The 15,420-nt window shown below is 33.8% G+C and overlaps 1 protein-coding gene across 1 annotated transcript in view; it reads left to right on the plus strand.

Annotated features, from left to right (window-relative positions):
* IGF1R (insulin like growth factor 1 receptor) overlaps positions 1-15,420 on the plus strand; it is a 367,206-nt gene that overhangs the window by 336,650 nt on the left and 15,136 nt on the right. Inside the window, exons 16-20 of the mRNA XM_051981024.1 lie at positions 354-424; positions 5,438-5,667; positions 6,014-6,124; positions 10,281-10,440; positions 13,581-13,710. Of these exons, the coding sequence (XP_051836984.1) occupies positions 354-424; positions 5,438-5,667; positions 6,014-6,124; positions 10,281-10,440; positions 13,581-13,710 (702 nt within the window). The remainder of the gene's footprint in view (positions 1-353; positions 425-5,437; positions 5,668-6,013; positions 6,125-10,280; positions 10,441-13,580; positions 13,711-15,420) is intronic.

Consider the following 15,420-nt stretch of genomic DNA (forward strand, 5'->3'; position numbering starts at 1 on the left):
CTCTTTTATTTTAATTGAAGAAAAAAAATATTTTTTTTTCTTGAAGAGGAACTTAAGAACTTAGGAGTTTTTCCAAAAATGCTTTCAATTTTTAGAAATATGTATCCTATTCTAGTATAATCAGGGCAAAATGATCTTAAAGTACTAAAGAAACTAATGGGATTACATGCAAAAATACTTTTAGAAAAAGTTATGAATATATTAGTTAGTATCATAATTAAAGCTATTCTTCATTTTCCCTGTTAGTACTTAATAGAACATATAAAATAAGAGGTATGAATGGAGGGAGAAGGATAGATGGAGGTGTCATATATGTAAGGTTTTGAAAAATTACATTTTAAATCTTTTGACAGAAACAGTGACAGATTAGGGAATGGAGTTCTATATGCATCTGTCAATCCAGAGTACTTCAGTGCTGCAGATGGTAAGTGTTTTAAAGCATGTACACACATGTAATTTTTGGATTTGGGCTATTACTAATGGAAATGATAATGTTGCAAAAATAATTATGAAAACCATAAAAAGTCATATACATGGTTATAAGTCATTAAGAAGCCACTAGGTAGCACAACAGATAAATCAAGAAGAACTGAGTTCAAATCCATCCTATGAACTTACTAGTTGTTATGATTCTAAGCAGGTTTTTAAACCATCATCGGCTTCATTTTCCTTATCTCTCCAAGGATTGTTAGAAGATGAAATAAAATAATAAATAAGTTAATAAAGCTTTGCTAGCTTTAAAGCAGTATACAAATGCTACCTGCTATTATTGTTGTCATATTTATTCTTATTTTACAAGCAGTTCTGTTGAGATTTCACAAAGTATCATTGTCACCCTCTTACTTAAGAGGCATCTAAGATTCATATAAAGAGAATGCTTTGTACAAAGTCCTACTAAGTGATTGAAGGTAGCATTGATTTTAATTCTATCATTGCTAATGTGTTTTTTTAAACCTAAGGTTAAAAAAGGTGGTCTTATCCAAATGGTTTGCTTGGTAGCCTTCAATTCTAGAAACAGTCATAGAATATCATTGCTTTAAGAGAAAGAAATAGTCTTCCCCCCAAAAAAATCACAAAAGTAGAGGACCTCAACACTCTATGTAATAGAAACACATTTTTGAATATAACCCATATTGGGATCAGTTTGATTACATGAAATGTGATGTTAATATTACAAAGATTCTTAAGTGATTCTAGATATCAGAATGTTCATATCTAGAAAAGAGATAATTATGATGATGGCAAAAGTATTTTTGATTTAAATGATTTTTATATGTTTAAAATATTTTTGTCTACTCAAGGACATTCTTTGTAATATTCATATTTCTTATCCTTATTGTAAAATTTTACTGGAATTTATTTTCTTCCTTTGTCTGTTATTCCTCCATTTCACCAATATCATAAAATGTACCTTCTCTCTATCCCTTTACATTTTCTTTTGGCCATTCCTGAATATGGTTTAGCAGGTCAGTTTTTGATTTTGGGGTTTGTTTTTTTTCAGATTTCACCAAAGTTCCATTCTGGTGCTTCTTCTTAGCATACAGGTCACAGTGGATTCTGAAAGGCTGTGTATTCTTTAGATACTATAGATCTTACAACCTAAAAAGTTTTATATATGACCCCAGAAATAAATTGTGTTCCTGTCATCCAATTAATTAATGAAAGGCCCATCACCATTTAGTTGTTGATTTCCAAGTGATGCTTTTTGCTTTGTCTACACCAACTCATAAAGATTTCCTACTTAATACAAAAAAGAGTTGTGGGTAGGCTGCATCAGTCCCGATGAAATCATGGCTTCTTCTATTAAAGCAAATGAAGACCCTGAAACAAAAGGATCATGTCTAGTGACATCAGAGGAGATAAGCAAATGTCCATGGTTATTGAAGGAAGAGTATGAAGAGAAAATTAGTTTTCTTTCTTCTCTAAGAGTTTAAACAAAATAAGAAATATGGGAGAAGACCTTATTTTTAACACTATGAAAGTGACTGGTGATTATTATTAACATGCTAGATGACATATGTGAGAGCAGTTTTAAAAAGTTAAAAGTACCATAAGTGTTAGGAAATCTTTATATTTATGTTAGCAAATAATGTAGGGTAAATATAAATTAGGAAGTGAAAGTTCATAGACTAGATGAGAAAATGAGAAATAATTTACTATATTCTCTTTTGTATAGAAAAGACTACACCAAAAATATCCCAGACAGATGAGGATTTGTACTATTTCAGAATAAAACCAAACACAGAAGGTGCATGCTTATTTGTAGCTTTGACAGTGAAATGTCAAGTAAGATTTAGGAGTGCATTAATGTAGCAAAATAGATTCTGTGATGATTTTGATTTTATACTGAGAGAATAATGAATAATTCTGATAACTGAGGGTCTCTGTTCTGACTCTTTTAAAAATGTCACTCAACCTTAGTTTAAAAACCTTAGTGCTGGATAGACCAATTGGTAGAACAGTCACCTCATTTGAACCTAATCTCTCCAGCCTTTTAACAAAGAGTTTAAGGTGGTTTCCTCAAAAGGTGACAGAGTGACATTGTGATTCAAAAGTAGTTTAAAAATCCACTTTTTCCCTAAAATGAAATTGATTATAACCATTTCCCAGAACACACTGATAATATCCAACAGAAAAGAGCTGATACTATTGTTCATGCAACCTTCCAGGTGATTGGTGAAGCTTATGGTTTTTAGTTGAAGTATATACTTTTTGGCTTAGTGTAGTAGATTTCCCATAGATAAATGTGTAAAGGGAAGAATTTATTGATTTCAGAGGCCCTCCCCTCTAAGAAATAAGTTTAACTGTTTTAAACTTCTTGTTTTATTGCACACTGCACAGTTAATTCTGATTAAAAAGCAAACCACTTTCCTGAGATAAATGGTTATGGACCCTGAGTTTTATAGAACCTAAGGGAGTATTGTAAATATTCTTATCTATTGGGTAGTCTTGTATAGTTCTAGTTTTAAGTGAGCTATCTCCTTATTTTTTTAGGGTGAACTACCTAAAAGTATGGAATGCAGACTTGTTTTTGTGAAACTTCTAAAGATTTGTACACTATAAATATTAAATTCTTATGAAGGAAAGTTAGGAATTAGTTATAGCTCATATTTGTAAATATTCCTATGGTTGATTCTTAACTGGCATTTATTCTGTCTAATGTTGCCTTGAAGACTTCAATCAAATATAATACTTGAGACCTGATTCTATTATAGAGAAACTATTAGCAATAGCTATAGTAAACACTGACTGCTAGAGAATTATTTTCTCTCCCATCAAATTAGTTATCCTGAAATACTCTGATTTCTAATGAGTAGGACCACATAAGTACAGTTACAAGCTCATCCTGTCTTAATGGAGTCTTTTTGCCTCTAACCACCTCCTTTCCACCCAAGAAATTACATAATAATAGTGCCTTTTGGCTCTAGTTTTAGCCATTTCTTTGTTAAACCTATTATTAGCATTTATTTTACCTTAGATTTTCTACACCCAAGTCTGTAGTAGATTGATATACCCCCTGTGTCTTGAAGTTAAAATGATCTGGGGTTTTTCATGTGGTAAGCACTCAATAAATATTTGTTAGAATAAAAATAAAATAAACCTGAAATAGATGTCCTGCCCTTTTTAGAGTTGTCCTCAATCCTCTTCTTTTCTGGTTTGGCAACTCTCCACAAGGTGGAAGAGTGGCAGGATACAAACTTTCTGAAATTCTTTTTATCCTTTTTCTTTTGTGACTTTCTTTTCTACCTTCAGTTTATTTTGCCATTGGATGATGAGCTAAAGGACTGAACCAGATAAAGAGCTATACTTCCCAAATCATATCTTGAGTCTGGTGTTTTAAGGGGTTTCAAAAAACCTCAATTTTTTTTATTTACTTATTCTTTATGTAATAATTATTTGTGAAGTTTAGAACTTCACAATTTGAGGAACTTCAATATTGTAATCTCTTCCATTAAAGTTCTACTTTAGTGATTTATCTTAGCATGATGACACTATGAGATCTGGAAGCCTTAACCAGCAGAACACAGAACTCTTTTATTTTTGGGGGTGAGGGAAGGGCAATGATTTTTTTTTAAAAAACTGAGTTCCAAATTCTCTTTCTCACTTCTGCCTGATGAGATGGCAAGTAATATAATACCCATTATATATGTGAAGTCATGCAAAGAGCATTTCCATATTAGCCCTATTGTAAATATATATATATATATATATATATATATTAACAATAATAAACTACCAAAAAAAATCTAAGGAAAATAAAGCATGAATTGTTTCAATCTACATTCAGAGTTCATCATTTCTCTCCCTGGAGGTATTTAGCATTTTTCATCATAAGTTCTTTGGAATTGTGGAAGATCATTTTATTGATCAAGGTAACTAAGTCTTACACAATTCATTATTGTTACAATATTATGGTTATTATGTATTTATTCTGGTCGTGCTCACTTCATTTTACATCAGTTCACATAAATTTTCTCAAGTTTTTCTTGACAGGAGATGTCCTGTCATCATGTCCTCAAGACAATAGTATTATGTCACAATCATATAGCAAAACTTGTTCAGCCATCATCTAATAGGTGGATATCCCCTTGGTTTCTAATTTTTTGGCACCATGAAAAGAGCTACTATGAATATTCCTTGTAAATAGGTTCCCTTATATTTCCTCTTTTTGAAAAACAACCTCTGTAGGAATCAAAGTATGCATAGTTTTTTAGCCCTTTGGGCATAATTTAAAAGTTTTTTCTAGAATGGTTGGATTAATTCACAATTCGATCAAGAGTATATTAGTATATTTTTTTCCCCACATCTCCTCCAGCATTTGTCATTTTTTTTTCTGTCATGGTAGTGTGAAATGAAACCTTAGAGCTTTTAAAATTTGTGTTTCCATATCAGTGATTTAGAGCATTTTTTTCATATGATTTCATTCATAGCTTTGATTTCTTCTTCTGAAAATTATGTAGAGCACAAAATTTAAAAAGCCAACGAGCCTAGAAATGCCCAGGCATGGTGATAAATTTCTCATATGAAGATCAACCTAAGTTCAAATAGGTCCATTTCTAGAAACTTGACTATTACCTGATGGATTCTTCTTGTTATTGTTTTTCAGTTTAGGATTTCATGTTTAGCAAAATATTGGGAAGTTAGAATCTATATTAGTTAAAGGAAAATTCTTACTACTGAAATCACAGATACATGAAATACTGAGATTTGCTAATTTTACTGGCTCTTTCCATAAGCATCTCTTAGAACACTAAGATGAACTAACATGAGTTTCATGACATTATTCTTCTGAAGATTTTAGTTATTGATGTCCTAAGCAAATTGACCAGTGGCTTATCTGTTTCATGTTCATATGTTGGAAGAGTTTTGTGTAGTTTTGGTTTTTCCTTTAAATATATTTAAATGAAATACCTTCTGTTTTTTTTTTTTTTCCCAGTGTATGTTCCAGATGAGTGGGAGGTACCTCGAGAGAAGATCACCATGAGTCGAGAACTTGGGCAGGGTTCATTTGGGATGGTATATGAGGGAGTTGCAAAGGGTGTGGTGAAAGATGAACCTGAAACCAGAGTGGCCATCAAAACAGTCAATGAAGCAGCAAGCATGCGGGAAAGAATTGAATTTCTCAATGAAGCTTCAGTAATGAAAGAATTCAATTGTCATCACGTGGTAAGAGTAAAATCTTACTAAATGCTGCAATATGGGAGAGAGAGGGGAGATCTAAAATGAAAAAACTTGGAAAGAAACTTTTTACTTCTTATGTATACATTTTTAGAGTTAACCTCTTAGCTATCCATTTTTGGAGACAATAACCAGAGATCACTGATAATGATTACTTTGTATCTGCCTCTGCATGCTACACATGCATGTGAGACAGAGCCCTCTTGTATTTTGTGCTCTCTAAAACCTCCTCATCATCACTCAGAACAGTTCTGTACGATAGGATTAGCAGTAGAGAAGATGGGAACAAAACTGTGTGAACTTAGGATCTGAGTCATCTGGTTTTCCCTTCCAGGTACGGTTGCTTGGAGTAGTGTCCCAGGGCCAGCCAACGTTAGTCATCATGGAATTGATGACACGAGGGGATCTCAAAAGTTACCTCAGATCTCTGAGGCCAGAAACAGAGGTCAGTTTTTATTTGCATACTTTTAAAAAGTATATCAATATCAATTATTACTGTTATTACTTCTACTACTATTACCGCTAGTACTTCAATTACTGCTTATCCCTCCACCCCCTACTACTATTTTTCCCACTGTCATTACCACCACCACTAGAAACACTAACACCATTAGTACTAGTCCTACTTCTACTACCACTGCTACTAGTAATTCTATCACATTTTTAAATGCAGCAGACTGTTTCAATTGGGCCTGATAGAAGTTTAAAAATCTTTGTAGAGTTGACCCACTTTTGGCAGTTGCTATGTAGTCATTCTTTCCATTCCCTATAGTTAAGGATTTGCTTTGCAGAAACCTATGTGTCCCTATCTCTCCTGAATACTGTTATATTAGCTTTTCTCCATTTGAGCACAATTTTGTTTTATTTTTCATTAAATATGAACCTTTGCCCCCTCTCAAGTTCCAAAGAATGATTCATTGGTGATTTCATTGTATCTTTAACAGTCTATGGGTCTAATTCTTCAAGGACTTTGAATGGGTTGTCTTTGAAAATATAAGTAACTAAAAGTCCCTGCTTTAAAAATGTATCTATACTATACTTTTGAAGATCACTGAATTACAATTACATTTCAGCTCTTAAGACTATTTTTACCATGTGTTATTTTTATTGTTGAATGATGGTCTGTTGGAAAATAAACATAGAATAAAATTCAGATGTATACCAGTTTACATTGAGAGAAAAAAACTTCATTAATGGTGAAAGGTTGTTCTAAGTACATTTATTTTCTAAATGATTATAAGAAAATCTACAACAAGCTTTTAAGGTCTCTACTTTCTCCATTTTTCTGCCCAATTACCCTTTTCTACTTTTCCTGTTACTACCTCCTTAGAGAGAGATTGAGAATTAGGAGACCAAGTTATTCTTCCATTAAGTAGGTTTATGACCACTGGAAAGTCATACCTCTATGGAAATGTTTCCTAAAGTATAAAATGAAGACATTAAACAATGATCTTCATGATGACTTCCTAATTTTGTGTTTCTGTAGCAGTTCATTTTCACCCAGTGATATCCTTGGGCAGCTGAATGACACCATAGTGCACAGAGCTCTGGGCCTAAAGTCAGGAAGACTTCTTTCTGAGTTCAAATCCTAACTCAGTTAGCAGCTGTGTGATCCTGGGCGAGTCACTTAACCCTATTCGCCTCAATTTCCTCATCTGTAAAATGAGCTAGAAAAGGAAATGGTAAACTACTCCAATATCTTTATCAAGAAAACTCCAAATGGGGGTCATGAGGGATCAGACATGACTGAAATTGCTCAACAACAAGCATAAGATACTTGAAGTGAGAGGCCTGCCTCATCCATACTCCCATACTACCCACATCTTTTAAATGTTTCTCAAAAGCTTAATGATTTCTCCTCACCAGAAATTGTAATGGAAGAGATACAATTTGTCATAGAGAAATGAAACAACATATCAGCATTGTAATTGATCCAAAAAAAAATACACAGTCTTTCTTTGAAATTAATTATGGATTGTGATTTTTCGATAAACACATATAGTATTTAAGAAAATGGTTTTCAAAGTCCTGTCTGGGGATCACTAGGAATCCCAGAGATCCTTTCATGGGTCTGTGAGGTAAAAATTATTTTCATAAAAATACTAAGCCATTTTAATTTTGAATCCAGCAACTATCTGTAGATAAGTCTTTATTAATAAAAGCTCTTTGGGGTGGGGAGAAAAGTATGTCATATAATTTATAAAACTGAAGTGTGCACACTCAAAAAGTGAAAACTTTTAAAGACCAAAACATTTGAGAAATGCTATAAAAAGTACCCAAAATGTAAGGGAAATATTGAATCAAGAAAAGAAAAGATAATGAAAGATTATTTATAAAACTGTTCATCCTTAGTTACATGAAACAGCATTTTGTGATTTTTAAATAATGATAAATAATTGAGAACACTAAAGAGTACTGGGCTTGTCTTTGAGGAATACATTGTGGGATCAGAAACAGTTACCATAACTAAGTAGTTGAAGAATTATTCTATTTATACTTAGCTCAGTGTGGATATCTCACAAGGTATGAAATTCCCTTTTTTCCTTTCCAATAGTGTGCTTTAAAAAAATCTCCTCAAAGTAATGAATAGATTTACTTGCATTCTTCTTACTACTTAAGTTATAGATTATATGTTAAAATTCAATTTTTGTTGCTCTAGTTTTTATTTTTTAAAGTAGGGACAGGGAGTTCACAAGATTATTAAGCTCAAATACTGTAAAGGAATGTGATTTTTAAACTACAAACTATATTTATAGAAGTATAAGGTATGTATCAGTAGGAAAAAGAAGGGCATCCTATATCATTACCGAGTTAAATGATTAATAAAGTTAATGCTTTTGAATAGAGATTTGAAAAAAATGAAATCTTAACCCCTAGAACTACATCTCCAACTGCATTTAGACATCTTGAACTAGATGACCCATAAACATTTTAAACTTAGTTAAACTCATTAACTTTTTTTCTTTCCCCAAAACCCTCTTTGCCCCTCCCTCTTCCCCCCCTGCTCATTTGGAACTCCTGTATAATTGTCAAGGGTACAACCATCCTCTCCATCACTCAGATTCCATTCTGTTATTTTCAACTTCTCATTCTCTCCCATCCTTAATATTCAAGCTATTGCCAAGATTTATCAATTTTATTGTCTTAACATCTTTATATACTCCTATCCTTTGACACTGCCATCAACTCAACTCTAGACTATTGCAGTAGTTGGCTAGGGACTCTTCCTACCTCAAGTCCTTCCCCACATCTGTCTCTCCTCTACTCATTTGTAAAATTAATTTTCCTAAAGTGCATTTCTGATCTTGTCCCACACATCCTTACCCCCATTCAGTAAATTCCAGTGACTCCATAAGATCAAATATAAAATCTTCTCTTTGGCATTCAAAGCCCTTCACAACTTTTTTTGTCTTCTTACACCTTATTCCCCTTCCATGTATTCTGTGATTCACTGACTCTTTGCTATGTTTCACATATGACACACACAGTTCATCTCCAGCCTCTGATCATTTTCACTGGCTAATCTCCATGTCTAGATACTCTTTCCACCTCCTGGTTTTCATCAAAGCTTCCATTAAGTCCTATCTATAATCCTAATTTCTATAAGAAGCCTCAGTATTTAGCACAATGCCTGACTTGTAGGATACTCAATAAATAGGGCAGCCAGGTATCTCAGTAGTTACAGTGATGGGCCAAGAATCAGGAAGACATCTTCCTGAATTTAAATCTGACCTCAGACACTTACTAGATTTGAGATCTAGGGCAGATCACCTGCCAGTCTTCTCATATGTAAAATGAGTTGGAGAAGGAAATGGCAAGCCACTTCAGTATCTTTGCCGAGAAAATCCCATAGTGGAAGAAAATGAAAAACAATAGCAAATATTGCTATTAATAGTAAATGCCAATTGACTGAGTGGTTGCTTATATTAATAGGGAATTTAAGTGTAAAAAAGGAAAATTAAAAGGAATATAAAAAAGTTTATGTGAAAATTGAGGAGGCAGCTAGGCAGCATAGTGGATAGAGCACTAGCCCTGAAGTCAGGATGACCTGAGTTCAAATTTGGCCTCAGATACTTAAGACTTTTTAGCTGTGTGACCCTGGACAAGTCACTTAACCCCAACTGCCTCAGAAAAAAGAAAAAGAAAATTGAGACAGGAGATTTATATATTTGAATATTTGTCCTGTTTTTCAAAAGCATGGACATTCAAATGAGTTTTAGAATGACCTTCTCTTAACTATATTTTGTCCTTGGTAAACCATTGAGTTAAAAGGAGTATAAATTTCTAGGTGCTTGAGTAAAATAGAATTCTTAATACCAAAAATTGCTTGTTTCACTTTAAACATTTTATGTACTTCCCAAAATAGAAATCCCCGGTCTAAAGGAGTGCTAATTGGCATTTCTCGTTGTTGTTGAGCTTGATGTGGTTAGGGAGTGAGCACATGATTTTACCACTAAACAGATGCTATGGTCTACATAATAACATGCTGATTCCTTAGCAGACTGACTTGTGGTGATAGAATTGAGAAAAGGCATTACAGTTTTGAAAAGGACAAATTCTCAATTTTTCTCACATTTGAATCCTTTATTGCTCTCCATCAGAATAATCCATGCCAGATGCTTCCAACTTTAAAGAAGATGATTCAGATGGCTGGAGAGATTGCTGATGGTATGGCATATCTCAATGCCAACAAGTTTGTCCACAGGGATCTCGCTGCAAGGAATTGCATGGTTGCCGAAGATTTCACCGTCAAAATCGGAGGTGTGTTTTCCTTTATCTTTCCAACTCTGCACCTATCAAAAGGAAATAATCTTTTATACTTCTGTTATATTTTCTTGTATTAATTTAGATTTAGTTGGGTTTTGGAAGTACTTTTGTCTTTTGTTGTTGTTTAAGGAAATATGTTGCTCTTTGTTTGCTATTTGTCTCTCTATTCAGGGTTTGCATGATGATGATTTCCAGGAACAATAGGTGCTCAGCAACATACTTTACAGATCTATGTATGTTGCATATGTATGTTGCAATAGCCCTGCAAAAGTTCAGCTAAGCTACGTTATCTGCAGTTGTTTTTATTTCCTTCTTCCAAGGTATCATATGTTTTAGCTCTAGATAGATTACTTCAATTATCTTTCCAGACACTCTTCCATTTTGTCTTATGTGGCCCTTGTTTGTGGTAGCATTCCTATGCTGTTAAACTTAGATTCCCCTAAGTCAAAGACTCCCCCAACTTCTGGAGGGTGGTGTGTATATAAATTCCCACTAATAATATTTCTAATGAAAATGGAGACGCGTGTGCTGCTATCAGGAGATCAGAGAGACAGGCATGAGGCAGGACCTCACTTAGAGACCTGTTTGATAAGCAACAACAAAACAAAAGCAGAGGTCCTAAGTGGATTTTAGATTGTTGGCTAGTGATGTAGTTTCTAGTGATCACTGTTTCCATCTTAAGTGTACTTATTTTTAGTATGCACCAAGGAAAACATACACCAAATAAAACTACGGTGTTGCTGTGGAAACAGCCTAGCTTCTTCACTTTTCATATGATGGCTCTGATAAGCACAAGGGAAAAATCATAAGAAAAATATTATAGTCTAAGAAAACGATTTCAGAAGTTAACTTTTTCATGTATTTTCTCTATAGTTTTTAATGGAATGTTTTCCTACCCCCCACTTCCCCACACATAATAGCATTTAACTGTAATTTTTAAATGAGATATTTTATGGTTTTCCCTCCCCCTCCCTCAGGAAACTATGAATAGCTCCTCAAGAATTATTTCCAAAACAGGTGTTTCTGCATTTGCTCTTACAAATAAAACTATGTGCTACTGAGTAAAAGAACAGGTTAAACAAAACTATGTTTGTCATGAAATATGCATTCAACACCTGCTAGCATGTAAGCCTAGATTACATATATGGAGCAAGGCTGCTTTCAAAGACCTTATTGCAAAAGTTATAGCACACATGGCTCTCATAGACCAGTCAGCAGTGGCCAAGAACCATTTCACTGGGGTTTTCGACAAGAGCCAAAGAGGTGAGGAGGGATATGTCAGTACAAAAAAGAAGTAAATGAGTAAACAGAGGACCCTTGGAGAGGATATTTGTTCTTCTGAGTTCCCTACAGTGGAATCTTTTCTGCCAAGTTTTGCTTTTCTCTTTGTATACCCTACCCTCATTTAAAAACAAAACAAACCAAAATTTAAAAATCTAAAACATTTTATTATATATTTGATTTTATGATGCACATGATTATTTTTCTTACTTCCCTGTTAATATTCTTTTGAACAATAAATAATTATTAAGCATCACTTAGGTTCCAGACTGTTTGATCTATTTCCTCATATTTAAAATAGGGATAATATTAATAATTATAAAAATTTAGCACAGGTCCTGGCACATAATCAAATGTTAGTTATTATTACATTATCATAATTAATAATATTAATATGGTTATCATCATTATTGTTACTTCTAGCAATTCTTTGCAGATTTTTTTTCTTGGAATTGTCTTTTTTAAAATTTATTTAAAATTTTTATATTAAGCAAAAACTTTATAATCTTTCCTCAGTGGAATGACCCAGCATTCTTTCATTTTCTGATTTATATGGCACTGGGTTAACTCAAAGGCCAGAATCTTGCACTCACAAATATTTTCCTGGAGCCATGTTTCATGTATCAAGAAGGATATGTACTAATTTTTTTTTAATAATAGTAACTTCATTAGCTTTTAACCTTGTGCAGGAAAATTATGTTAATTAAGGTCCAAGATGCTCTTGTACTTTTGCCCTTGCATATTTTCAAATATGCTTAATTTAACCTCTTGAGGAAATAACAAATCAATGTACAGGAAAGTTTAAAGAAACAGAGTTTGCCATGAGAAAGGAAGAGTTGATGTACAGTAATATTTTAAATAAAGTAACCTGGAAAGGAATTAATTTAGGTTTAAAGGAGAACCAGATATCATATTTACATACTAACTGCTAAGGATACAAAAATAAGGAAAACTTGAAAAACTGAATGAGATTAATCCATTGGAAAACCATTATTGAATAATGGTCTTAGGTAGCTTGTAAATAAAAACTTTCTTAGGAATCTCACTGTGAGCAAGTACAATTCTTCATGTTTATGATTGGGGTGACAGGAGAAGACTAGAAAATTTCTTGAGCTCATGTAGTAAACTCCTGAGAATAGGGAGCTATCAAGTTGCCTTAAAAAGGGACAAACCAGCCCTGGCTGAAGTTTAGAAAGCCAAAGCTCCTATGTAGATCAGTGGTAAGATCAGGATCATGAGTAGCCCCTACATTTCCAGCTTGGGGTGAGATAGGGAGAGCCAGTCTTTTTTTTTTTTTTTTTTTTTTTAAGAAGTAGGCTAGAGAAAATCTCAGTATTTCACTTGGTTTAACGGGAATGCTGAATCTCAGTACTTTGTCTCTACCTATTATTATGATGATCTTTCCTTGGAATGAATTAACATGAAATGAATTTTTATTTGGGTAAATTTTGAAAGAAATTAATTTGCTTTATGGATTAAGAATCATTCTTTTATAATATCAAGCTTTTGTAAATCACATCTTTAAATGCTCTGATATTCCATTATTTAAAGGAATTTTGTGGTAAACACTTTTAAAAGCAAAGAATCATTGAGATCTTTTTTTTTTCTCTTGAGAATAATCATCCCTTAATTTGTTGACATTTAGGATTTTTAAATATCTGGTTTTATTAATGTGAAGCACACCAATATTTAGCAATTAGTAGCATACATTCATATCCCATCTATTGGATTTAGTGCTGTTAACAAAGTTAGTGAACAATATGAATGATCTTATGTTTATTATGTGCCTTCATTTCCCCTCTAAAGAACTGCTTGACTATGTTAAGCCATTATTCCTTCTTTCAATTTTATAGATTTTGGTATGACAAGAGATATCTATGAGACAGATTACTACCGAAAAGGAGGTAAAGGATTATTACCTGTTCGTTGGATGTCTCCAGAGTCACTTAAGGATGGAGTCTTCACAACACATTCTGATGTTTGGTAATGAAATTTTGTTTGACAAACAAGATTCTTTCTCCACAAATCATACCAAATCAAGCTTAAATGCTTACTTCTTTCTCCTGTTGCCATTATATCACCCCATTCTCAATCCTCCTTATTTTATTGAGGCTAGTTTTCTCGATCCAACATGCTCTCTGGAATTCCTGTTATCAGTATGTCAACTAAAAGAAGTTAATTTTTGGAACTTTAAAGTCTAAAGTTGGAAGGGATATGAGATTATCATTCTCATGACTTTCATTTGGAAGGACGCTAATATCATAGATCATTCTTCCAAGAACTCAGATTTTTTTTTTTTTTACAATCACACACCTATACACACATCAATATATTCATATTTTTTATTCTTTTATCTTTCAATCTTCTTTCATTTCCTTATTTTACATGCCCAGGATCAATCAGTATGTATCAATCAATTAATCAGTAAACATTTATTAAGCATCTACTATGTGCCAGGCACTATGATAAGCACCGGGGATACAAACCCTACAGCTTCAAGAAGTTTGCAGTCTAACAGAGAAGACAACATGCAAAAAAAAAAAAAAAATGTGCAAACAATCTACATAGAGCATAAAAAGAAAATAATTAACATAGAGAAGGCACTAGAATTAAGAAGAATTGGGTAAGGCTTTCTGTTAAAGAAGAGATTTTAGTTGGGATTTAAGGGAAGCTAGTTGAATTGGAGAGGAAGAGCATTCCACACATAGGGGAGAGCCAGAGAAAATGCCGGTAAGGAACAGTAAGGGAAGATATTGTCACTTGATCAAGGAGTAGATGGAGAAGAGTATGGTATAAGACCAGAAAGATAGGAAGGGCTAATTTAAGAAGAGTTTTGATTGTAAAACAGAAGATTTTTGTGTTTGAATCTGTAGATGATAGAGAATCACTGGGATTTATTAGTTGGCTGGAATGGGGGGAGGAGGAGGAGAGAGTGACATAGTTTGATTTGTGCTTTAAAAAAATTTTTTGGGGGCAGCTAGATGGCTCAGTTGATAGAGCACCAGCCCTGAAGTCAAGAGGACCTAAGTTCAAATCTAGCTTCAGACACTTAACACACTTAGTAGCTATGTGATCCTGGACAAGTCGCTTAACCCCAATTGCCTTGCCTCTTCTCCCAAAAAATTACTTGAATGGCTGAATAGAGAATGGACTTGAGGTAGGCAGGACTACTCATAGGCTATTGTAATAGTCTGGGCATGGTGATGAGGGCCTGCACTAGAATGGTGACAAAAGAAGAGAAGGGGTTGTTTCTGACATCAGATTTGGGGGGGTGGGGAGAGTATGGTGAGAGAAAGTGAAGGGTGAAGGATGAATCCTCAATTGGGATTTTGAGGGACTTGGAGGATGGTTTTTGCCCTAGAGAGAAATTAAAATTTCATATTTGGGGACAAAGATAATAGGTTCCATTTAGACAGATTGAGTTTAACATGTCTGTTGGACGTCAAGTTTGAGATGCTTTAAAGGCAGTGGGAGATAGGAAATTGCTGGTCAGCAGACACGTTGGATAAGGATAGGTAGATATGAGAATCAGCATAGAAGTGGTAATGGGAGCTCATTCAATCCCCAAATGAGATAGTGAAGCTGGAGGAGAAAAGGGTGCTCTGAGGAATGCATGATCCAGAAGAGGATCCAGCAAAGTAAACAAAGAAAGATTGGTAAGGTAGATAGGAGAAGCCAGAGAGAATGGTGTCC

This window comes from Antechinus flavipes, chromosome 2 (assembly GCF_016432865.1).
Source record: "Antechinus flavipes isolate AdamAnt ecotype Samford, QLD, Australia chromosome 2, AdamAnt_v2, whole genome shotgun sequence".
NCBI classification, from domain to species: Eukaryota; Metazoa; Chordata; class Mammalia; order Dasyuromorphia; family Dasyuridae; genus Antechinus; species Antechinus flavipes.